Here is a 27,395-nt window from a genome sequence, read left to right as displayed (position 1 = left end):
TCATGGTGCCGAACAGAAAATATTATGGAACTAAGAAAAGGACGAGAGAGAGAGAGAGAGAGAGAGAGAGAGAGAGAGAGAGAGAGGAAAAGTGTTTAACAGTCGGTTTGGTTGGGAGACGAGAAGGATGAATGTAACCATTCTTTATTTAATTATTGATCAGCCAGCTATACTTCTGTGTATTTTAGTTGGTACCATAGCATTACCTGTATATCTATGGTAGCTAATGGTAAGAGTTCCACATAAAAATAAAAAAATAAAATCCTAAAGGCATAGGACTTGTCAAATTGCTGTTGTTTTAGGGATATTTTGCAATTACAATTAACTGTCGTCCAAATGAATTAACGGAAGCTGGGGCATTTTTATAATTTTACAGGAAGACTCTAGTAAATCAAAAGGATCAAATACATGTATGTTGTCAAAGTATACACATTTGGATGCCTTTGAGAAGATGGTTAGACTAAAATAACTCACTAAAAAAATAAAATAGACTAAAATAATTAATAAGATAAAATATTACATTCAATCTATAATTAAACTTTTTTTTTCACAACCACCAATTTAACTACAAAAAAAAAAAAAAAAAAAACCCAACAAACTCCCAAATATAATTATTTTAATCAACTTAAAATAGTCAAAAAAATCAAATAATTAACAAAAATACTGAACTTCCCGAACAAGGCTTTACATTTTGATCCATAATCTTATAATTTTGTTATATTTTTTACAATTTCAAGAAAAAAAAAATCTCCGTTAATCAATTTAAATAGTGTTGCCAATATTTTTTAACTCATTGTTCAAATACTAAACTAACAAAACAAAAAAATTAAACACTAAAATGCATGTACTTCAAAATTTAATATTAGTGTGATTAGTCCATATATATATATATACACTACTATATACCCGTGCTTGAAGGCACGGTGTAAATGAAAATAAGTGAACAAAAAGAAGAAAACAAATCAAAATATAAGAGCAAGTAAAAAAAATTGTAAACACTGAACAAAATACAGAAATAAAAAATATTGTATACTTGTTAACATTGTATAATAAAAACAAAAAATTACTAAATTCCACATAAAGCACATCAGTAAGTGCTCTGCGATCTCGACAAATTAAATTGAAAATTAAATATCAACCAATGTGCATACCAGCCCGTACTGTACAATCTAAAAAAATTAAAATTAAAATATACACCAGTTGGTGCTGCTGCTGCCAATCAAATTAACTATATAAGAAAAACAAACATTATATTGTCATACACTAAAAGATGGGTTAAAACTTTACAAAAAGTGGATCAAAGGGCAATGACAACAATTTCATTAGGCCCTTGTTCATTTCACTCTAAACATCAATGCCTTTATCTTTATTCTTCAAAAGAAAAATAGGTTTACAACTGATAGCAAAATAAAGTTAAAATTGATAGCAAAACTGATAGCAAAATAGGTTTAATAGTTAGCAGTCAAACAGAGAGAGAAGGATAGAGGCAAAACAAACAGACACAATCATACCCAACACAGTAAAAAAAAAAAAAAAAAGACACAGGCTTTAGCAAAAAAAAAAAAAAAAAAACAAATAGCCATCAACATAATCAACAGCGACCTGGAAAAAATTATTGAAATTACTAACCAAGTGCGAGTTCAAAGAGAGCAACGTCGGTACTGAAACAACATAATCAACATGTTAGGATCAAAATGTAATTGTAATTTGTGCAGTTTGTGAAGCACAAAATTTAAATAAAATAAAACAACAAAAACATCTAATAATTTATTTTCTACAATAAACTCCAGCACATGACAGCCTTATTAATATGTCTACAGCATTAATACTAACAATTTCATTAATGTCTTTGCAACATTCAAAGGACAATGACAACAATTTCATTAGGCTTTTGTTCATTCCACTCTCAACATCAAGGAAAAGAGGTCACTGTTGTGCTAAAAAACACAGCAGTGACTGTGGTGCCTCCGTTTGAGGTGTATTATGATCTTATTTTTATGATCCAAACCGTTATTTTGTATGGTTTGTTGAGTACTTCATGCCTATCAAAAATCATATTAATCGGATATCAACAACTATATGATCGATAACCAAAAAAATAAATAATAAGTTTTTTCTTTAGAAATAGCATAAACAATATGCAATTCGATTATATAGTTATTGATATCCGATTAATATAATTTTTGGTAGGCATGAAGTACTCAAGAAACCCTACAATATGAACGGTTTAGATCATAAAAATAAGACCATAATACACCTCAAATAGAGGTACCACAGTCACTGCTGTGCTTTGAGCACAACAGGGACCCCTGTTCCCAACATCAATGAATAAACCTTTGGATCATACAGGAAAGTAAAATTTTTCATAAACTACAGACTACCTCAAGATGCATTATTATGGTTAAAAATGAATTAAAATCAATCAAATTTTTTTTGTTTTGTTTTGTTTTTTGTTTTTTGTTTTTTTGTTTTTTTTTGTTTTCAAAGAGTGGAGAGTGAATTCACAGGAAGACATGAAACTCAAATGAATACAATACATCAATTTATTAGTAACCCAAATAAACTCCAAATTTAGAAAATTTATTAAACAAAGAAAATAATATATAGTTATTGTAGAAGTCAACGAACTTCATAGACGATTGAACATTAACATGCAAACCATGAAAAATAATGTTAGGATTACAAACCCAGAATAAACAATGGAAAAATACAATTGAACAAACAAACAATGGAACAAACAATGTAAAATACAATTGAAAATAACCCAAATTTAAACCGTACCTATTGTTAAAATAATGTAACAAACAATGGAGGTTAGTTTTGAACAAACAACCCCAATTTCAAATAAATCACTACAAGAAAATCGAGTTTTACGAGCATTTTTTATTGCAGCAGCTCGAAAAATGCTGCTAGAAATGGACTATCGTGACAGTTGTTGGCCGCTGCTAAAAAATCAAGTTTTAGTCATAGTTTTTCCTTAAAGTGCTGCTATATATTTTTTTATGGTGACGGTTTGTACTCACCCGCTACAATTAGCCAAGCAAAAATAAAGGGGCGCCAAAAAAAATCTCATTTCGCACTCAAATTTGATTTTTTCTTTTTCTTTTTTTTGGGTGAATAACATATCAGAATCAGTCCCCAACAAAACCGTTCAACTCCTTAAAGCCTAGATTGTGTGCCCTAGTCTCAACACTTCATCATTGAGCCTTCGTTCATCCTCTACCGGTGTATCGACGACGTCACGCTACAACACCACTGTGATTTAAAGGTTAGTCTGCTCTCTCTGTTTCTCTTTCTTTACCCCTCTCTTTCTTCTGGTCTATCAGTTTCTCTCTCTACCTCTCTTTGCTTTCTTCTAGTCTCTGTTTCCTCCCCCTCTCTTCCTATGTTTTTGTTTTTGAATAAAAGAATGTACATTTTGTACACATGCCAATCTCGTTAGTTTGACTTGATCTGTTATGTACAAATAGGCTACAAATGATAAAATTGTTTCCCAATTGGGCTAAAACCATCAAATTCGAAACCATCATCACCGTAGGATAGGAGGGTCTGATGTTTTGTGCGGCAAATGAGATCGGCTTGCGCCGGTGGATCCTCTTCTTCGGCGGTCGCACGTTCGAGTTAGAGGAGTCGTCGGTGGATTCCATAAGCCATCGAAGTTTGTCGATTGTGGAGAGAGGCCAGGGGCTCCGACGGGCTGTTGTTTTAGTTGGGTTTGAAATATGTTGGCTTGTGACGAAACCAAGGATGGCATCGCAAGAACCAGGTGATCTAAGGTTTCTAGCCTCTATTTTATCTATTTGTTTCATTGTTGCTCTCTCTGTTGTACATAACAGATCAACTCAAACTTAGCTTTTGATTTGTTTTGCATTTTGTTGTGTTTGAGTAGGGCTAGAGGTGGGTCATCTCTATCTATTATGTATGTATGTTAGGTATTTGATAAAATGTCACAATGGAGTAATAGTGCCTACCTTTTTCTTTATTGGTTTGTTATGTTTTTATTTATTTATTTTACTTATTTTTTTGTTGAGAAAATTGTTGTCCATGAATTTAATGCACATCTTGTAATGTTTTGTTGGCTTAATAATGTAATTAGAGGAAATTCAACAATTATGTACACCATTTTTTTTTGAATCTAAAGACATAATTAAAGAATATTTATTATCAACATAAAAACTTTGAAACATTCCACCTTTTTAACTAGTTTAGCAACTATGAAACAAATGCCCAAATACATATCTTCATATCATTGAAACCAATCTCAAATCACCAACAACCAAACCATCAATATCACAGGGACAAATCCAAAAAATAGTATATTAAACTGGAGATTATAATGGGCTGTGGGCTCCTATATTCAATTGCCTCTCTTGTATACCAAGCCACAGGCACACTTTTTGTTGCTCCTATTTTTTTTTTCTTTTCCATTTCTATTTATTTATTATTATAAACCCCTCAAATGTATGCTCACAAAACCACATCAATACAATCCCACAAAACATGTAGAAAAACGAATAGCAAAGCATGTAGTTTTTGCTTTAAAGTTGTAAAAGAACTCACAGTTTGTCATAGTTTTCTTCTCTAGCAAATATTTATTTTCATATTAGTTGTAAAATAGGTTGCTTCCTTTGTTCTTTTAATTTATTTATGTTTAGTTTTATCTCATAAATTATAAGTAAAAGGTACACCAAACATTATTATATATATTCTCAAAATAAATAAATAGCTCCAAAATTGTACCAAACATAATCTAAATCTCTGAATATAACACAACTTTATAGAAAAATATTGTTCATCACGTGATTATATAATTCCTCTCTTGAACACTGTTTTGTGGTTGATCAAATCATGCACTTGGAGTTTGTCGTATAGTAGCATGTATGTTGCCTCTGGTTTAATGTTTTTCAAGACTTAATTTACAAAAACATACATGTGGCTTTTACATGATATCTCAATTTCTTATCTATTTATATAACAATTCTTTAAAAGTTACCTTTTTTTGAAGTGATATTTAGTAAAAATTTAAGAGGGTAAAGTGGAATTTATCCTATAGCTAAAAAGGTAACAATAATAAAGTAGTAGATGAAAGGAATCAAAGGTAATAATAAATTATATTATCCATAATTTTTAACTTTCTGTGATTTAAATTTGTATATGTAGATCAAAGAAGAAGGTTGATTCAACTAAGCCAAAAATATTATGGGTAGATCATCCTATGTAGAAAATCCTTGTAAATTGAATCTAGCAAGTTTTGCTAGAGACTTGCTCAATGTCAAAACAAGGGTTCCAATTTTCAGCCTTTGCTGCTAATAACTAGACAAACTGATACCCAATCCACCATTGTGTGAGTGAGTTGAATTTATACCCAATCCACCATTCTGTAAGTGAGTTGAATTTATACCCAATCCACAATTTTGTAAGTGGCTTTGTCTATAACCTTCATCAAACTAGATTATGTCTTGGGTAAGCTAGCTTTAGGAGGTAGTAGAGCATCTGCAGTTTGGACTGCTACTCTTTTTAATGGTGAGAAGTGTTGCAGTGGAATTTTTTGTGACTGCATTAGTTCATGGAGCAGAGGAGAAACAGAGGCCTGCTTTTATTTTGTACACTGCTGTATTTGGGCAGACTTGATTTGGCTTGCGCCCATCTTTCATTGATATATTGTCGTTGCAATTTTAAGTTTATGATTCATCAATAAAGGTCCTTTTCTTTTGCTGATATAAAAATAAAAATAAAAAATAAAAAAAAGAATGCTCATTTAATTTGATTAATATGTTAGTTTTTGATTAATTACATCTATTGTTTGTCTAGTAGTTATGGCAAAGAAACGATTTCCAACTTGCAGTATTGAGAATGAGTCACAGCACAAGCGATCAAATGGCCCTTCACAACCTAGCCTAGCAAATAACTTTTCACAACTTAACTTGCTAAATAAAACTTCATAGCCTAGTCGATCGAATGGCTCATCATACTCTAGTTGGTCACATCTCTCACATGCTCCATCACAGGTTCCACATCCTCAACCTTAAGAATTAGAGGTTAACCCTCAGTTTGAAGACGACTTAGATAAGGATTGGTTAAGGGAAGAAGAAATGCAAAGTACCGGTATTATCAGATTTTTAGTTCAGGTACAAACTATAAGTCCTCTTTTTTAATGTTATTTTCATGTTTCAAATCATTACAAATTTTAATATTAGCAGCGTATCAAACTCTAATGTGAGATCAAAAGAATAGACCATTGGGTGTTGTTGTTGGTTGCTTGATTAGTGGCTGCTACTAATTAATGTTTGGACTTATTGGCTGATTCAAATACTTATTGTTGTTTTCTCTATTAATTAGGGGGGTTTACTAGTCTAGGGTATGTTTTTCTCTTGTTAATTAAAAGGGATTTGAATGATGGTTGCAACCAAAATAACCACCAAACCACACCATCAACCCCTTTCTTGTCTTGACTTGCTGTTGATGCAGTCACACAACAATATCCAAAGCAATCTTCAAGCTACATCTTCAGCCCCTTCCCTGCAACTACTAAGTATCAAATGATGCCCACACACATGTTATTCTTTTAATTTATCACAATCTACTTGCTTAACCCCTAAATTGACCACATCACTGCTAAGGTAACTAGTTTCCAAATTTTGAGAACCAACTTTTTGAATTTGGTGCCTGCCCACCATTGAAGAAGCCCCTCTACTAAACCTAGCATTACCCAAACCATCCTCCAATACTTCAATATGTTTGCCCAAACTTTCCACACCATAGGGCAAAACAACAGAACATGGGCCCCTCTGTCACTGATGATGAAGGTTCTAAATTAGCTTTAGTATCTAACCAATAGATTGTTTAGTGGCTGCTATATGTTTGCCCAAACTCTAAGCTTATTTGTTATATTCTATATTAGCTTTAGTATCTAACCAATAGATTGTTTAATTTATAATGAGTTGTGTTTGAAACATACAAATATAAGTAGCATAGTATGATAACATTTATCTTGAAAGGAAGCTAGTGGAAATCAAACAAACTTTTATTATGTCATCCCAAGAAGTTGGACACAAATACATACATATATATACAAATGGAGGACAAACATGTATGCATGTGAAATTTTATATCTAAATTTTTGGGCTGTTTGTTGAATGAGAAATATGAGTCAATATTGAAAACTAATTAGTTGTTATTGTGGCATATTTATTTATTCAATTAGCAATTCTCTATGCATTTTTGGAAATCGAAATTGTTGGGTTACTTCAAAAAAGCTATTCTAAATTGTTTGTTAGGGGTTTGAATGCTGGTTATTTTATTGAAGAAACATGTTAGACATACTTTGAATAATTAAAAGAGATATAAGGGTGAATTGGATTAGAGAAGATGGTGTACACTCAAAAGAATTTCCTAGTTGTCCCCTTCATGGTTGTGGAATATAAAAATCCTGTGTTTATATCCCTTCTGTCTGTCAATGATGTTGTAAGCTGCTTTCTTTGGAGTTTCTAGCATTCTTAAAAAGCACAAATGATAAACAATACCAAACATTATATTATCACTTATTTTTTGTCGCTCCATTTTCTTTCAACCAATTGGACTTGGGAATTTAGTTTTCAAATAGACATACTTTTTTATAGGCATACTCACATACATAATATTTATTGGTTAAAATTGTGAGATTCAATAGGGTTTATTAAAAGTTTGGAGAACTTGATGAGTGTCAAGTGATAAAAGATATGGAGTAATGCTCCAAAACCACCAAATAATCACTCGTCTATGTTGTATTATGTGATTTGTAGATTTTCAAATTGAAAATGATACTTATGCTCATTTAATCATTTTTGTTACAGGAAACAGGACAATATGAAAGCATCAACATCAAAGTCGTTTTTGTTGCAGAACCTAGGACAATATGAAAGCATCAAAATGGATGTCGTTTCTTGATTTGAACATGTTTCATGGAGGTCTTTATAAAATGGCGTTATGAGTAATACTTTTGAGTACTATTCTCATGTGACAAGTTTATATGTACCTTTTGGATTATGGTGTAACTATTAGTTTGCTACAAACATTTGATTTATTTTTTATATGACAAGCTTATGTAATGAACCTTTTAACTAAGGTGTTTTGGATATTTTGAGATTATGAAAATGCACACTCTTTTATCTTTTACAATTATTGACTACAGAGCCATTAGAATAACATAGTGCTTAAATATATATAATGGTGATTATGTAAGCCGAGATAAACCATTAAAAATTTCAAACTATATATTATTGGTAATTGAATAGTAAAACGTAGCTAATAATCGCAGTTAATAACCGTCGCTACAAATAAAATTCAAAAAAAATAAATGGCTATAGCGATAGTGTAAAACTGATGGAATAGAGTTAAAATATAATAGCAGTTGACAAAATGTCGCAAAAGCACAGGTTGTAGCAGCAGTCAGACCGTCGCTATAAAGGTACCAAGCAACGGGTAAAATTTGAGATATAGCGACGTTTATAACCGTCGTTACACTAACCGTCGCAAGAGAAATATTTATACCAGCGCTTGATAAAAGTGTCACAATAAACCTATGCTGACGGCTCTATAGCAGCGCCTTGACCGTCGTAATTTAAACCGCGGGTAAAAGTGTGCAAGGTTTTAGCGACAGTTTTTGTTACTTTTAGCGACAGTTTTGGCCGCTACTACATGACAATTTTTTTGTAGTGAATTTATCACCTAAAATTGTTAAAACTGTTAATCACTTGAAGATACAAAGCAATAAAAATAAACAAAATAAGTTGGTGCCCAGTGACAAATTGTTAGAATAATAGCAGGTGAGGGGATAATTTTTTGGGAGCTTAATTACTCTTAACACACCCAGGAATGGGGTACTACTATGCCCCATTCCGAGGCTAATATTGGGACTATTTTGATAACCAAATCATTCATATTGTACGATTTGTCGAGTAGGGTATCTATAATAATAAAAAAAATCAAATTAATCAGACATTCATAACCACATGATCAAGGGGAAATCCAATTTATTTTCTAATGGAGCATTTTGTCAATAACCAAACAGAGATGAGGTTATGTTCTCCTTCACCCTCGCTCGATGGCTTGATCATAACTAAAACAGCCTCTGTGATTTCTTCAACCAAATCAACAATCACTCCTTTGACACCCATTAAATGTTGCAAGTAAACTGCTTTGGGCACGTTGCTAAAACATTGAATGAAATTCATAATTAGCAACCACATGACAAATATGCAATTCATTATGATAAGGAAATTTGAATTGAAAAATAGAACTTACTTTAATTTGCCATATGTTAGGAGTGAGAGCTTAGCCTTCTTGATCTTGGTTAGTGCCCCAGGATTTCTAAAAAAATCCTTTGACTTCCAACACAATCCCTTGCAAACCACCCTCTAAGCACAGCTTTACGGCCTCCTTTAAGGAGTTCCTTTTCACATCATATTAAATCTCAGTTCCACCTTTTGTGAGAAAGAAAACCTGATTTCAATCAGCAACGAACATAATTAGAACACTCTTTTCATCCTCATTACCATGCTATGAAAGAAAAACTTTCGAATGGGTTTTCTCAATTATGGAGAGTAAACTTACAGCGTAGATGCTTTGCAGCTTCCTAGCAAGTAGCACAATGGAGTGGAAGGTTAAGAAAATTATTGGTCTGTCCTTGGTGTGATCAAACATGACCTGAATTACAAAATTTTAGATGATTAGCAAGTCCACAACCAAAAAAATAGTAAATTAGGCTTACAATACTTGAGCAAAGACTCATTAGGATTCTCAAAAACGTTAAAAAAAATTGTGGGTTTAGGAGAATGGAATGTATTAGATTGATTAAAAACCCTAAAATAATTACCAAAACAGACACAACATACCAAAACAATCACAGCCCAAGAAAGAAAGAGAGAGAGAGAGAGAGAGAGAGAGTTTGAGAGCAGCGAGAGGGAGAGTTACGAATACGAGGGTTACAGATCACTACACCATGAATCAAACGATCTAGGGAGATAAAAATGCGTGTGATGACCAAAAAAATGAGGCACCAAAGCGTCGAACAGATGTAAACAAAAAGAAAGATTAGAAATCGAAACAGAGAGAGAAGGGAAGAGGCAGAAATCGATATTACCTTGCGAGCTGAGTTCGAGAGCAGCGAGAGAGAGGGTTGCAAGTGCGAGTTCGATTTTCAGAACCTTGAAGCCACTGAAATAATTGAATACAAATCATGTGTGTGATGCCCAAAAAATGAGACACCAAAGCGCCGAACAGATGTAAACAAAAAGGAAGATTAGAAATCGAAATAGAGAGAGAATGAGAGAGGCAGAAATGGAGGACATCTTACCTTGTGAGCCAAGCGAAAAAGGAGGGGAGGAACGAGCAACGTCAGTATAAAGAGGAAAGAAAAAGAACAGCGAGGGTGAGAGAGATAAAGAGGGAATGAGGGAGGAGACGTGCGTGAGGATAGAGAGGAAAAGAGAAAGAGATACAGAGGGATGGTGGGGAGACATGGGTAGGTGGGAAGCTTAGAAGAAAAATGTTTGGACGGGAACTATCATTAATCTGAACCATTAATATAAATTTAGGATTCATCTGAGCCTTTAAAATCAAATGTATCTCTAACACATTTTATATATTTTCAAAAACCGTCATGCTTTATTATATAAATATATGATGACTCCAGTTACCTTAAAAAGAAGGATACATATATATATATATATATATATATATATATATATATATATATATATTAGCTTAAAGAGACTCATGTAAGGCAGGTGTTATTATTATAGTATGTTTAAGTTTAGAATATTATTCAATGAAATTGCATAGAATAAATCATTAGACATATGATAGAATTATGTTGTGTAATATGTATAATTTTTTGATTTGTTATACACTCAATGATTTAGACTCCAATTCTATTACTTTATCATTTTGGGTGAATTTATGATTTTATAACATTTCTTCCTAATTTATTAAAAAAAAAATTATGGTGTGTAACTTTTCGCAACAGATAAATACAAAACAAATACTAAGATAATTCTCCAATATAAAAAAACTACTAAGATAATTCACTAAACTAATAAAGAAGCAGAAGAAAATATATATATATATATATATACAAATGACTAATTTTATTAATACATAAATCATACTTACGTGACAAATGAAAAAAATTATTAATAAGTAAAGCATTAAGTAAATTAACAATTTTTAATGATATTTTTCAGTTAACTATTTTGTTAATAAATAAATCATTAAGTTAATTAATAGTTTTTAACGATATGAGAAATATTTTTCAATAAACAATTTTGATAATTTATTATTGCATAGGAGAATAGCTTTTTTTTCTCTGTTTATTGTGTTAAATTAAAATTTATAACAAACGGTAGTTATAATATCTAGTATTATAGGATCGATTTATATTTTAAACAAATCTTATCGGTGTATTTGTAATTTGTTAAAAAATAAAATATTTATGTTTCATAATTGACCAAAAATATTTGTGTAATTACGAAAAAATCAGTTTTATAATTGACTAAGAATGTTTGCGTAATTACGAAAAAAATCTGTTGCATAGTTGATTAAGAATGTTTGTGTAATTATGAAAAAACCTTCACTCAATATATAGGTAACCATTAGTAAATTTTTTAAAATAAAATGACAAAATCGAAAAAAAAGAAGAAGACGAATCTCAAACAATTAAACAATTTATATATATATATATATATATATATATATATATATATATATATATATATATATATTTGAGTGTTACTATTTGGTTACACCAATTTTTTAAAGTTATCTTTTTTGGAATCCTATTTCGAAACATTTATTTTTATGTTTGTTTTTTAATCCGATCTTATTATCAAATTTTTCCTTGTTCGGTTCGTTTGGCATAATATTTTGGGCTAAAATAGTTATATAAACAAAATAAGTTATTTTAGTCAAATAAAACATAAATATCACATCTAATTCATAATCATTTTATTTTTTCTTTTACAAAAATTAAAAAGCCTATCTCAAACGAGATTTTTTAACCTCAAAATAAAATAACTAAAAAATTAAAAAGTCAGAAAACCAACCTAGAACCCAAATGAGCTCTTCTTAAATCCTAACTTTAGCCTTTTGTTCACTTCCGACTTTCGACAACCCTTTACCGATTGCAACCCCTCTCATTAGGGGTGTCCGCGGTTCGGTTTAGGACGGTTTGCGGTTCGGTTTGGACCTGCCCGCATCTATGCGGTTTGAGGAAAAATCAACCCGCAACCGCCCGCAATGCGGTTTGCGGTTTGTGCGGATAGGGTTCGCGGGTGTGCGGGCGGTTTGCGGATTGAACTTTTTTTTCCAAAAAATTATTTTTAAACCTTTTTTTTCTCCCATTTTGTCAATCTTTATTTTGAACCTTTTTTCTCATATTTTCTAAAATACTCCAACATTAATAATTAATGAACTAAAACTTATAAAAAAAAACTTATAAAATAAAAAACACAACAAATTCAATTCATAACCTAAACAAATCATTCAAAATCTACATTCTATCATTAACTTGCATTCATCCTATCCTACATTCATCATTCATAATCCAAATAAGAAAATCCTACATTAAAAATTAAACATTCATCCTTCCTAACCCAAAAAAAAAAGAAAAAAAAAGAATAATTCTTCATTAGCTTACATTCATCCAAAATGCCAAAAAAAAATAAAAATGCATTAAGTTACATTCATCCAAAACCAAAACGCAATTAAAAAAAAAAATTGTCAAACTTAAACTTCATTCAATACAAACCCACGAAATAAAATTGAAACACTTCTAAAATATCAAACTTCATCTTCATGAATCATATCCAATTCAACTTTAACAAATTCCAATTCCATGCATTTGGTTGATGAACCCTACACAAACAAATTGAAAAAATATAAACTTTAATCTTCAATTATAAATAGTAAGAACTGAAAAAATAAACAAATGTCTATATATTGCATCTCAATATAGTAAGAAAATGTGTTGAGTATATGAAAAATTACCAATGAACAAATGGATATTAGACATCAATTATAGCATCAACATTATAGGTTGAAGTTGAAGATGAGCTTGATTCCAAAGTACCTAATTAGAAGTCAACAAGAGAAGATTAATAAAACTTACATTAGAAAATGAATAATAATACAAATTAAAATAAAGATAAATAAATTATCATTTACCCGAGTCATATTGCTCAAATTCTTCCACATCATCCATTGCTTTTCGAAGAGAAATTGGAAGGTTGCTTCGAAGCCAATTTTGAGTACATACAAGAGCTTCAACCATAGAAGGTGAGAGTGAACTACGAAATGGGTCAAGAATACGCCCTCCCGTACTAAAAGCCGACTCCGATGCAACGGTAGAAATAGGCATGGCCAACACATCCCTAGCAAGTTGTGATAACACCCTATATTTGGTTGCATTCACCTTCCAATAATCCAAAATCTCAAATGTTTGATTCTTTGCAAAATGTTCAACCTCGGATAAATATTGTTCCAATTCCGACTTAGATCCACTAGTGCATCGCCCCTCCAAATAGGAACTAAATTGGGAGTCAACTAAAGAATAGGGATCATCATCATCATCATCTTCCACCATATTCACAACTTCACTCACACTTGGAAGTTTCTCATGTGAAGGATAAAGTGTAACATAATGGCTATACAAACGACTCAAGCAACTCTTAACCTTGTCTACCATCTCTTCCACCTTCCTATTATCTCCAAGAAATAAATTGGAAAAACAAAACTCCAAGTATGTCATTTTTTTGGTAGGATCAAGAACCACCGCAACATACAACAACAAATTGATTTTACTTCCATCCCCCCAATACTTGCTAAACTTTAGCTTCATAGTCTTTGCCATTGTGCTCAAAGTATCATCCTCCTCTAAAATTAATTGATTAATTTTGCTTTCAATAACAAACATCTCTTTGTAAAAAGCATTGGAAGTAACAAAGAGAGACCCCGAAAATTTCTTGGTTGCAACATAAAATAATTTTAAAAACCTCAAAAAAATTCTACACTTTGTCCAATCCAACTCATTCGGACTTCTTCTTATGCCACCATCAACATCCTTGAAATAAGGTTCAAAGTTGGAATCCACAAACTTCAATCGGTTAAAAGCCTTCTCAAACTTTTCGGCGGCCTCTAACATCAAATAGGTAGAGTTCCACCTAGTTGGTACATCTAGGCATACAAGAGCTTTTGAATCAAGTTTGAGTGTGGCCGCACACTTCTTAAAAACATCATGCCTATGAGGAGAAGACCTCACATATCTCACCGCAAGTCTAATGTTGGCAATAGAATCATCCATTTCTTTCAACCCATCACTCACAACAAGATTAAGAATATGTGCACAACAACGCATATGAATAAACTCATGTTGCAAAATAGTCCCCTTCCAATCTTTGGTTATCGTTTTCAAATATTGAATGGTAAGATTATTTGAACTAGCATTATCAACTGTTAAGGTGAATATGCTATCAATGTTCCACTCAATCAAACACGACTCAATTTTTCGACCCAATGTTTCTCCTTTGTGATCCTCAACTTGTTGAAAATTTATGATTCTTTTTTGAAGTTTCCAATTATCATCAATGAAATGAGCAGTCAAACACATGTAACACAAATTCTGAATAGATGTCCAAGTGTCCGTAGTAAAACAAATTCTACGACCCTTCATGGCCTTCTTTAACTTATCCCTTTCATTCTTGAATATATTGAGCACTTCTCTAGATATGGTTTGACGAGAGGGAATTGGTGTGAATTTGGGTTGCATGACATTACAAAATCTTCTAAACCCAACACCCTCCACAAATCTAAATGGCAACTCATCGATGACCACCATCTCTGCAAGAGCCCTTTTACAAGTATCAAAATTAAAAATTGTTGCTACAACCTCAACACCCTCTTCATTTTGCTTCGGTTTAAGATTTAGTGTTTGTTGACCATCTGTATCCCTATTTGGATATTCTTTACAATTGGGTGTATGACTCCTCAAATTACTAGTCCCATGAGTTCTAGAGTCAGCCATATACTCTTTCTTACAATATTTACATACGGCTCTACGCTTCCCATCGGTCCTTACAACCTTGTCAAAATGATCCCAAACTGTGGATGGTGCTCTCCCCCCTCCACTCTCACTCTTTCTCTTTGGGGGTCTAGGAGGCTTAGGTTCAAGTTCAGGTTTGGGTTCGACTAAGAGAGGATTCATTTGAGAATTAGAGGATTCCGGAGGTACAAGATTGATTGCGGGAGATTGAACACTATCCTCCATTTAAACTGAATTACAAAAATACAATCACAGAATCAATTTTACAGACAGATTAAATAAACAGATTATTCTATAATCAATTTTACAAACTAGGGGATTACAAAAATACTATCCTATCCTCCATTAAATAAACAGATTCTACTGATTGATTAAATAAAAGAAACAAATTCAACTAAGACACAGACAGATTACATAATCTAAATTAAATAATCTGAATTCCAAAAATTAAATAAAAATTATATGGCTGACTCAAACAGAAATTATATGGCTGACTCAAACAGAATTAAATAATCAGATTCAAACAGCAATTAAACACAAAAACAAAAACAAAAATTAATCAAAAATTAAACAGATTCAAACAAACAGATTTAATAGATTCCAAAAATTAATCAAAAATTAATCAAAAACAGATTCCAAAAACAAACAGATTTAATCAAAAATTAAACAGATTCCAAAAATTAACCAAAAACAAACAGATTCAATAGATTTAAATAAAACAAACAGATTCCAAAAATTAAATAATCTGAATTCCAAAAATTAATAAACTAAGATCAAATCAGAGATGAGATATCAGATTCACCTGTGATGTGAAGTAGATCGGCTGTGCAGTGTTCAAAATCGGTTGTGCGATGATGAAAAAAATCAGAGATCACCTGCGAAGAGTAGATCGGAGATGAAAAAAAATCATAGATGAAAAAAATTTGTTCCTTTTCTGTTGTTCATCCACGATCGAGAGAGAGAGAGAGAGAGAGAGAGAGAGAGATTGAGAGAGAGAGCTCACCTTTGAAGCAGATCGGCTGTGTGATGATAAAAAAATTCAGAGATCACCTGCTAGATCACCTGTGAAGTAGATCGGAGTCGGAGATGAAAAAAATCAGTTTTCTATTGTTCATCCACAACAAATCAACGATCGGACAACAAATCAACGATCGGGAGAGAGAGAGATAGAGATTGAGAGAAATAGAGTTCACCTGTGAATGAATGAAGTAGATCGGCTGAGAAGGAGAGTGATCGATCGCCGATCGGTCTGTGTGTGCACACTGCTGAACCGAGGAGAAGAGAGTGAGGAAGAGAGTGAGATGAGACTCAGAGAGAGAGTGAGTGAGTGAGGAGGAGGAGAAGCCGATTAGGATTAGATATTAGGGTTTTTTTTTTCCTTTTGTTTTGTTATATGAGTGAGTTGGTGAGTGAAAGAAATATGGACGGTTAGATTTGGTTTGGAAGGGAAAAAAAAAAAAAAATTTAAATTAAATGCGGACGGGTTGGGCGGGTGCGGTTCAAACCCGCAACCCGCCCGCAACCCGAAATTCATATAAAATCCAAACCGCACCCTACCCTAATGTGTTTGCGAAACCGCCCACATGCGTGCGGTTCGGTTCGGGTAGGGCGGTTTGGGCGGGTCGGATGACCCTATGCCCAGCCCTACCTCTCATCCACGTTTCCTCTCTTGTAACTTTCTTCTCTTACCTTTTCTCTTCCCACTTGGAGACCTTATTTCTGAATTTAGATAATCTCCAGCTTTCTCTCAAGGTGACAGCCCAGATTGAGCCACATCACCTCACTGAAAATTCTAGGGCTGAGATTAGCTAAAATAAATAAATAAATAAATTCAATTAACTCACTGGCACACACGTCCCACCACTCACACGCCCTCTCTCTCTCTCATTTCTAATAAAAAATTTAAAAAAATTATTTTATTTTTTTATATTTTATTTTCAGAAGATACATATATATATATATATATATATAATTTTAATTTTATAAAATTAATATCATTGAAAATATACCTTTAAAATTGTCACGACCCGCCTTGTACTCAAGGGTTCAGTATCGTGATGACAAGTAACTGAAGTTACCTCCGGCCAATTCTTGAACAAATAAATAAATGCAAGCGGAAATAATATTTAAGTGAGGGTACCAAAATAATCATCAGAACTTCTATTTTTATTACAAAATGTATTGATCAAAAAGGTCGATATTTACATATAAAAATATCATAAAAATCCTGTGTGTATCTATTCTGCAACCCCGTGTCTAAGCCTTTCCAAAAGCTATTTCTGAATTGCATTGTTTCCTGAAAATTGATAAACAGCTATAAGCACATGGCAGAGTGAGAAATATTATGCCAAGAGTATAAGGGACACAAAATAACCATAGATAGTTATGTAACTAAAATATTTAAGATAACTTAATCTGAATAAATAATCATTTTAGTAGTAAAACTGAGATTATGTAAATAAATAACCATAACTACGGTATCAAACAGAACAGAACATAGGTCACAAAAGTGACAGTCAGAACAGAGGTACGGATTCAATAGGTGGCTTATACGGATTATAGAGGTGGCTTCTACAATAGTGCAGCACATATCTCCGCACTGCACTTTGCTCCGCACAGAACAGAGGTCAATAGATCCATGACAATAGAGGGTCACAAAGTGACTCAATAGAGGCCAATGGTTATTTAAGTCCCCAAGGCGTGGGACTCCCATGATGGTACTTACAAAACATAATTGTTTATAAGGTTATAGTCAAATATTCTTCAAAATTTAAACAAGCATATCCATGGGTTTTATTTTAAACAATTAGAGTTCAGAAATTAATCCACGTAATTGAAATATTTAAAAAACATAACTTGTATTAATATAACTAATAAAATACAATTTGTATAAAATAAATTATGGTAAGTCAAAACATACGTAAAATATATTATGATAACTCAAGGTATAATATAACTCACCTTAATATTGACCCTTAGCCTTACTCTCCTATCACAACATTCCTACTATAAATTCCTACAACCAGCAACTTACGTGTCTCTCCCCCTCTCTTTTTTTCCTTTTCTTTTCCATAGAGTTGATCAACTTCTCCCTATTTATAGGGAGGTAAAAGCCTCCTGAGTCTAACAAGTGGCACCTTAAATCCCTTCTCAGATTTGATCATAAATTACATGGATTTATATTTATCTTAATAAATATTTAAGATAATTACATTTTGGCCTAATTTTTTAATATAACTATATAAATAAATTAATCCCTAATTAAATTACAATCTATCATATACCAACAGAAAATTTATTATTTATTTTACTACCACACCCAATATTATTATTATTATTATTATTATTATTATTATTATTATTATTATTATTATTATTATTATTATTATTATTATTATCATCATTATTTATTTACTCTTTATTTTATATTTATTTATTTACTACCTTTAACTTTAATTTGGCCCAACTAGTATTATAATTCTATATTTCTGTTAATTTGACCCCATATAATAATCCCTAATTATTTCCATATTTGATAATCCAATGCCAAATTAGATTCTGTATTTATTATTATTTATTTAATAATATATTATCACATACAACCATAATACTAGTATAAAATTTAAGGGACAGCTTAAATTTTCGGGTTGTTACAATCTTCCTTCCTTTTAAAAATTTCGTCCTCAAAATTTGTCATATGTGTAAACTAACCGATGCGTACTCTGATAAATATATATTAGATGATTAATCTGATAGAAAATATTACCTCAAAAAAACTTTACCAAAAACAGCTCACTGTCCAGTTGTCAAAAATTGTTTTGGGCCAAAATAAGGAACAACCAGTGGCTTTAAAAACTTTTTATTGGTTTTATTTCTGAAAAGAAAAAAATAAGAACATAATTAAACAAGTGACTAGAAATAAAATCACAAAATCACATGCAAAAGTTGAAGGAATTTGAGATAAATTCCTATTTCTTTTATCTGTGAACTTTTTACTGATAAAAAATAGTTTCAAAAGTAGTATCTTTATAATTTGAATTCACTTTTAAAAAGTCGAAATGAATTTTTTTTTTTTTTGAATATTGAACTGGAAATTATATGTATTTAATTATATTATAATTTTGGTGGGTGCTTGAGCTCGACATCCTTTGTTGTTTTTTTTCCCCTTCTTTTACTATAACAAATATAAATTATATCTAATATTCTTCACAAATTAGGCACACAAAATATATATATATATATAATCATATAAAATTATAATATAATTAAATCGACTAACAAAATATAATATTTTGATACTAATTACCCGCTATCCTACTTTTTAAATATGCGTGTGTCCTATGCTCCAATGATGATTTATTTATTTTTTTATAAACTATTGCTTTGATACTATTTGTCACGACCTGCTCCCTGTACCCAAGGGTTAAGTATCGTGATGGCCAGTAACTGAAGTTACCTCCGGCCAATTCTTGAACAAATAAATAAACGCGAGCGGAAATAATATTTAAGTGAGGGTACCAAAATAATCATCAGAACTTCTATTTTTATTACAAAATATATTGACCAAAAAGGCCGATATTTACATATAAAAATATCATAAAAGTGTTGTGTTTGTCTATTCCGTAGTCCCGCGTCTAAGATTTTTAAAAGCTATTTCTGAATTGCATTGTTCTTGAAAATTGGTAAATAGTTATAAGTACATGGCAGAGTGAGAAATATTATGCAAAGAGTATAAAGGACACAAAATAAGCATGGATAGTTATATAACTAAAATATTTAAGATAACTTAATCTGAATAAATAATCATTTTAGTAGTAAAACTGAGATTATGTAAATAAATAACCATAACCACGGTATTGAACAGAACAGAACAGAACAGAGGTCACAGGAGTGACAGTTAAAATAGAGGTACGGATTCAATAGGTGGCTCGTACGGATTATAGAGGTGGCTTCTACAATAGTGTAGCACTTATCTCCGCACAGAACAGAGGTTAATAGATTCATGACAATAGAGGGTCACAAAGTGACCAAACAGAGGCCAATGGTTATTTAAGTTCCCCAAGGCGTGGGACTCCTGTGGTGGTACTTACAAAATATAATTGTTTATAAGATTATAGTCAAATATTATTTAAAATTTAAACAAACATATCCATTGATTTTATTTTAAACAATTAGAGTTCAAAAATTAATTCACGTAATTGAAATATTTATAAAACATAACTTGTATTAATATAACTAATAAAATATAACTTGTATAAAATAAATTATGGTAAGTCAAAATATACGTAAAATATATTATAGTAACTCAAAGTATAATATAACTCACCTTAATATTGATCCTTAACCTTACTCCACTATCACAACCTTCCTATTACCAGCAACTTACGTGCCTCTCCCCCTCTCTTTTTCTCCTTTTCTTTTCTACAGAGTTGATCAACTCCTCCCTATTTATAGGGAGGTAAAAGCCTCATGAGTCTAAGACGTGGCAACTCAAATCCCTTCCCAGATTTGATCATAAATTACATAAATTTATACTTATCTTAATAAATATTTAAGATAATTACACTTTGGCTCAGTTTTCTAATATAACTATATAAATAAATTAATCCCTAATTAAATTACAATCTATCGCATATCAACAGAAAATTAATTAATTATTTTACTACCACACCCATTATTATTATTATTATTATTATTATTATTATTATTATTATTATTATTATTATTATTAATTTATTTATTTATTTACTCTTACTCTTACTTTTATATTTATTTATTTACTATCTTTAATTTTAATTTGGCCCAACTAGTATTATAATTCTATATTTCGATTAATTTAGTCCCAAATAATAATTCCTAATTAATCACATATTTGATAATCCAATGCCAAATTAAATTCTGTATTTATTATTATTTATTTAATAATATATTATCACATACAACCATAATACTAGTATAAAATTTAAGGGACAAATTAAATTTTCGGGTTGTTACAAAAATGAGACCAACGTTAAATATATTTAATAAAAATTTAAAATAAATAAAAATTAATTACTATATTTAGTTATGTTTTCAAATTATTATTTTTTAATTTTAAAAATTATTTTGATGAAAATAAACACACAAAAATCACGTATTTTTTAAATTCTCAAAAACAATCTTCATTAGAAAAAAATCATATGAAAATAATGATTTTTAATTTAATTTTATTAACCACGAGTTTATAATTTTTTAAAAGAAAAAAAAACACAGATATTCAATCTGTATATAAGAGCAAATCAAATATGTTTTTATTTTTTTTAAACATAAATTCAATTTGTGTATAGATGCAAATCAAATATATTTTTATTTTCTTTAAAATATAAATTCAATCTGTGCATTGGTGCAAATCAAATACAATATATATATATATATATATATATATATATATTCTTTAAGAACAATAATAAACTCGTTTGGTTAATAAAATAAAATTAAAAGTCATATTTTCATATTATTTTTTTTGGAATGAAAATTGTTTTTGAGAATTTAAAAAATATATGATTTTTGTGTGTTTATTTTATCAAATTAATTTTTATATTTAAAAAATAATAATTTGAAACTTAACTAAACATAGTAATTACTGTTTATTTATTTTAAATTTTTATTAAATATATTTAATATTAATCTCGTTTTAAAGGTATATTTTAATGATATTAATTTTATAAAATTAAAACTTTATATTAAAAATTATATATATTATGAATATAAAATGAAAAAGATTAAAATAATTTTTTAATTTTCATTAGAAATGAATGAGAGAGAGAGAAAAAGAGAGAGCAAACGAGCGAGTGGTGGGACGTGTATTAGTGAATTAATTGAATTTTTTTAACTAATCTCAATCGTAAATTTTTAATGAGGTGACGTTGTCCAATTTGGACCGTCACCTAAAAAGAAGGCCGGAGAGAAAAACTGGAGAGAATCTCAACTCTCCACCTCTACCCTCATGACCTTTCACCCATGCAACCCCATCCTTACAGCCTCTTGTTGTTGCAATCCCCACCCTATAAAGAAATAGATCAACATGAGCAGGAACGAAAACATGATTTTATTAACGGAGGGGTCAAAAAAAAAGAAATCACCAAATACACAAATACACATGTATATATAATATGATATATAAATTATATACACATAGAAAAAAAATTAAATATCATAGAAGTAATTTCTAATTAGATGAAGAAATTTTTTTTAGTGCAAAATAGAAAAAGGCAAGATAGGAGAAAAGATAGGGATCATGAAAAGACTTTCATGAAACTGATCATGAAAAATTTATGACTCTTGGATTACCTTGATTAGTGTGTGATGTTTTATTTTAAGTGTAATCTAAAGGTCATAAATCTTTCATGATCATTTTCATGAAAGTTTTTTCATGATACGTAGCATTGCTCGATAAGATATGAATGTTCTTATACTAGGGGGTCGTTTTATGTATAAAATGATATATATATTTTTAAAGTGTTATGACAAATAATATTTTTCACTGAAACAGGGAGGCCATGGCCCCTCATAGTCTTCTCCTAGTTTCATCCCTGAACATGAGAGAGATTGCAATGAAAGGACTGTCGAAGCTTGGAACAATAAAAAAAAAATGCCAACCAAAGCCGATGAAATGAGGGTGGAATTAGAATTACAATTAAGATTATAGAGATTCAGAATGAAAATAAAGATATAATTTTATTTTAAAATAAAATTGTAATTAATACATTAAAAACGTAAAAAAGGTGAAATCCAAACAAAGCATTCCTCTATATTTATTAGTCAACTTGAATCAAAGCAAGATTATGATAATATATAATAGAGTATGTTCGTAGTAATGGTACGTTGGTTCCTGTATATAACATTGTCCTGTCACACCCCCAACCCATCATCACATTTTCACATTCTCATTCATTCCCAGTAACAGAAACAGAGACACCCACCCAAACAAAACCCAACCCCAAACTTCAAAAGAGATATGGGCAACAGTCTAAGGTGCTGTTTGGCTTGCGTTCTTCCCTGTGGAGCCCTAGATTTGATCCGCATAGTCCACTTAAACGGCCACGTACAAGAAATAACCAGTCCGGTCACCGCCGGCGAGGTCCTCAAGAACAACCCTAACCACGTCCTCACCAAACCCTCCTCGCAAGGCGTTGTCCGCCGTATTCAAATTCTCTCGCCGGACTCGGAGCTCAAAAGGGGCACCATCTACTTCTTGATTCCGACTTCTTCGCTGCCGGAGAAGAAGAACAAGAAGACTCACCACAACAACAACATTAACCCCAATAAATCATCCAATTCCATGAAGATCAGCAAGATCAAGTGCAACCCAGATGAAATCCTCGTCTCGGAAAAGAAGTCGTCGCGGCGGCATCGCCGGAGTCGCCGTGTAAAATAAACTGATGTATATTATTGATTGATTGATTACAAGATTGTTGTACATTTTGTATACTACAAGGATGTATTATATAGGAGAAGTTTTGGGAGTAGGTGAAGTGTAGTGGAGGTGGTAGGTGAAGTGGGTGCTAGTGGAGATGGTAGGTGGAGGAGTAAATTGGTAAATTCTAACAGCCCCCCGCAAACTCAAGGAGGATAGAAACTAACCAACTTGAGTTTGAAGAGAGGAACAAAACAAGAAAATACATAAAAATAAACAAGAAAATACATAAAAATAAAAATAAAAAAAAAAGATAGGAGACACTGTATGGTCGTGTCAGATCGTTGGTGAAGACTCTGAAAGGTGGTGCCATAATGTGGTAGAGGACACTGTATGGTGGTGTCATAACGTTGTAGAGGACACGGTATGGTGGTGTCATAACGTTGTAGAGGACACTGTAGGCTAACCGGAATCAATGTCGGGACAGTTTATGGGGTCTTGTCGGACCGTTGTAAAAGGCTAACCGGAATCAAATGTCGGGACAGTTTATGGGGTCATGTCGGACCGTTGAAAATGCTAACCGGAATCAAATGTCGGGACAGTTTATAGGGTCATGTCGGACCGTTGTAAAAGTTGCACCCTCAAAAGGTGTGCCCAATTTTATCAAAAGGCGTGCCATCAAAAGGCGTGCCCAATTCATTAAAAGGTGTGCCGGATTCATCATGGCGAGGCACGTGAGTGCCTTGGTTGGTGCGCCTGTTTGTCGGCTGGGGGTATGAGGCGCGCGATGCGCGTGGCTGCCTCGGCTATAAGACGAAGGCTGAGGCTAAGGCAAAGGCGGAGACAAAAAACTTGCGAGAGATATTCTGAGAGTTTCGGAGAGAGATTGCTGAGAGAGATATTCTGTATCACTCTGTTGTCTGAGAAAATGGCTTCATCGTCTTCCCGTGGACTGCTCACCCTCTTTCCCGACCTCAACGAGTCAACAAGAGAGAGAACTGGTGCGGTGGCACTGGAACCTCAACCAAGCGCCCCGGAGTTTGCCCCGTTGAACTTTCCGATGCGGTCGGTGGAGCAAAGAATGGCAGTGCAAACGGATGTGGAGGCGAATCAGTATACTTTGAAGGCATGTGTGGAAAGTATGACGGCGGTCACAAATTTGTCAAACCGGCTGCAGAGTAGGACAAATGAGGTGCAGCATTTAAACGCCCAACTGGCTCTGCTCCAACGCATGTATAAGGATGCGCGAGCAGAGATGAGCGTGCTGAAAGCAGAAAATAAGGAGCTGAAGCGGAAGGCCACCGTGATGTTCCGTTTTGGAGGGTCGCCATATGCTGCAGTGGAGGAGCAGGGAGTAGTGATCATGCCCAGTGGAGTGGGAAATACGGAGGCAACACCGGCAAGGGCCGCCCAGGACGGAGGCAAGAAGAAAAGACCGGCGGCAGAGTAGAGAAGGGATGTCGGTGTGTGGCCGTCTGCAGAAAAGAAAACAAAGCCGTTGTTGTGTGTGTTATGTTTTTTTTTTTTTTTTTTTTTTTTTTTGGTTTAAAATTGTGATCGGGATGGATCCCGGAGGTGAATAAAATGAGTGTGGTTTTTTTTTTTTTTTTTTTTTTGTGTGTGTGATATATATATATTTTTTTATTTTATTTTATTTTTTTTATTATTAAAAAAAATAAAATAAAATAAAATAAATAAAGGTAAAGTGGGTAAAGGAAGGGTAGCGTGAATCAGCATGTGGGTTAAAAAGTGAGTAGGTATGGGTTTGATATATATAAATATATATAGAGAGAGAGAGTGGGGAACAAGGGGCGGTGGTGCTGTGCAAAAGATGGAGTAAAAGAAAAATAAAAAAAAAGAAAAGAAAGGTCCCTTCACGCATCAATAGGCACTTCCCTTATTTAGTATTTAGGCATACAGGTAAAGGACCCAGGAGAAACTGCAGGTGACCTTGACAAAATTTCTGCCCAACCAACATGCATGTTACACGCTTTGTACTTTGCTGGATATGTCTTTTGCTTTTGTATCTACTTGATCCGATCCCTTGTTTTCGTAATAATCATCTAAAGCCCACTGATACTTTGATTGATTCAACCCGAACCAATGTGCCACGTACTCATCCAAACTCGAATGAGCGTTCTGGACTTTAGCGACGGCGTTCCAGAAGAACCCGAAGGCCGGTCCGTCGGACGGAGCGGGCTTCAGAAACTGCTGCGGCGGAGCCTGAACCGGCGGCTGGGGGGTCTGAAACGGCGGCGGAGTGCGAGGCTGAACCGACAGCGAAGAAGGAGCGTTTTTAGCCGGCGATTCGGAAATCGGAGAGGAGGGTTTAGGTGAAGGAGTCGCCGGAGGAGTAACGAAGACTGTGTAAGGTCCGGTCTTGCCGATCATAGGAGGAGGAGTCGATTCTTTGCTTGTGATCGGCATTTTCTAATCTTGATGGAGTGGTGTTGGCAGCGAACAGTGAGGAAGTGAGAGAGAGTGCGAAAGCCACGAAGAAGATTCGTGGAAGGAAATGATGGAGCGAAGCTTCTCTTCTTGCAGAGGTACGGCTGTGGAGAGCGGAAGGTATGGGTAGAAAATTCCAGCGGGCAGCAAAGGCAGAGTTGCCGGCCGGCTGCCCGCCGGTGAGAAAAAAAATACAGGTTTAAATCTTATGGCTCTGATACCATGTAAAATAAACTGATGTATATTATTGATTGATTGATTACAAGATTGTTGTACATTTTGTATACTACAAGGATGTATTATATAAGAGAAGTTTTGGGAGTAGGTGAAGTGTAGTGGAGGTGGTAGGTGAAGTGGGTGCTAGTGGAGATGGTAGGTGGAGGAGTAAATTGGTAAATTCTAACACGCCGTGTCGGCGTGTGGCGCCCTCATTTACAGAGCATTTCCGAAGACTAATAACTTCCTCTTTTTTCCGGCGCCGGTGCCGGAATCAGCCTTCTGTGAAGAAGAGCTTGTACGTGGGGGGTGGTTTGTTTTTGTGGATAAAATTACAATATTTGTTTTTTTTTTTAATATATAGTTTCTGGCTGCATTATATAATGGCGGATTCGGAATTTTCTGTTTGGCCTGAAGGAAAATTTTAAGAGGAGAGAGAGGGGTGAGATTTTTTTGTACTCAACGAATTGTACTTGAATCACCCTCACGTTGTAAGTAAATATATATTTTCCCTTTTTTTATAATATACATGAACATCTTCGTTATAGTTTGATTTTAATTTTAATTATGTTGATTTAAACATTACAAACTCTAAATTTTAAGTAAGTGTTAATTTAGTTATTCTGCTCAAATTAAAAGTTAAAAATTATTTTTATATACTTTTTATGTGATTAATATATGTTAATTTCTTTAAAATTTTAATACGTTATTAAAATAAAATAATTAGATTAAAATTACATTAATATAAATATAGTAAAATTTGAATCAAATCATAAAATGATAGTATAAATTACACAATTTTTTTCATCCTCTAGCAAGATTTGGTGCCACATCTATTCAAAGAAATCCTAAGTATGAATAGAAACCCTAAGTAATTCTTCCTTAAATTTGTTTAGAGGCATTGCTCCTCCAAGTGCTTGCCAACGTTAGATCCATTTTAATGATTAGTCCAAAGGTTGACATTATATATATATATATATATATATTTTTTTTTTGAGTTAACAACTTTTAACAATTGTGAGGGTTTGAAAAGTTGGTATTTTATTAAGATATTTTAGTAAGCAATAATGTTCGGGACCCTTTTTTCCTCTCACTCCTTTGACCCCCTCTTAACATGATTGGTCAGTTTTTTTTTTTTTTTTTTTCCTTCTCCTCCAATCACCATCCGCCACGTGTGTGTGGGGTAGTGGGGGTGGCGATTGGAGGAGGTCTCAATCATGACCTTTAGTAAGTTAAAATTTTAATGTTTAAGAAGATAGTTGA

The 27,395-nt window shown here is 32.6% G+C and overlaps 2 protein-coding genes and 1 long non-coding RNA gene across 4 annotated transcripts; 2 read left to right on the top strand and 1 right to left on the bottom strand.

The window, feature by feature from the left end:
• The first annotated feature begins 2,854 nt into the window (after positions 1 to 2,854).
• Positions 2,855 to 8,157, top strand: LOC114283331 (uncharacterized). Of its 2 annotated transcripts, XR_014350926.1 has the most exons (4): positions 2,855 to 3,268; positions 3,471 to 3,766; positions 6,009 to 6,128; positions 7,833 to 8,157. It is a non-coding gene; the product is annotated as an uncharacterized LOC114283331 (long non-coding RNA). The 2 variants fall into 2 exon arrangements; XR_014350927.1 differs by lacking the exon at positions 6,009 to 6,128 and having other exon boundaries at positions 3,010 to 3,268.
• A 14,912-nt stretch (positions 8,158 to 23,069) lies between these two features.
• LOC145807023 (uncharacterized) lies at positions 23,070 to 23,489 on the top strand. The gene has a single exon (XM_082904921.1). It carries the CDS (start codon positions 23,070 to 23,072, stop codon positions 23,487 to 23,489), a length of 420 nt encoding a protein of 139 aa, XP_082761047.1.
• Positions 23,490 to 25,317: 1,828 nt separating this feature from the next.
• LOC145807536 (uncharacterized) lies at positions 25,318 to 26,176 on the bottom strand. Its single transcript, XM_082905934.1, has one exon. It carries the CDS (start codon positions 25,893 to 25,895, stop codon positions 25,452 to 25,454), a length of 444 nt encoding a protein of 147 aa, XP_082762060.1. The 5' UTR covers positions 25,896 to 26,176; the 3' UTR covers positions 25,318 to 25,451.
• Between the last annotated feature and the right edge of the window lie 1,219 nt (positions 26,177 to 27,395).

The sequence above is a fragment of the Camellia sinensis genome, chromosome 14, assembly GCF_055761805.1.
Source record: "Camellia sinensis isolate YWXY chromosome 14, ASM5576180v1, whole genome shotgun sequence".
NCBI classification, from domain to species: Eukaryota; Viridiplantae; Streptophyta; class Magnoliopsida; order Ericales; family Theaceae; genus Camellia; species Camellia sinensis.
This window is presented reverse-complemented; position numbering and strand designations above follow the sequence as displayed.

What these genes read in the sequence shown, in the direction of transcription:
- LOC145807023 (XM_082904921.1), top strand. Translation starts at nt 23,070, where the DNA reads ATGGGCAACAGTCTAAGGTGCTGTTTGGCTTGCGTTCTTCCCTGTGGA.
- LOC145807536 (XM_082905934.1), bottom strand. Translation starts at nt 25,895, where the DNA reads ATGCCGATCACAAGCAAAGAATCGACTCCTCCTCCTATGATCGGCAAG.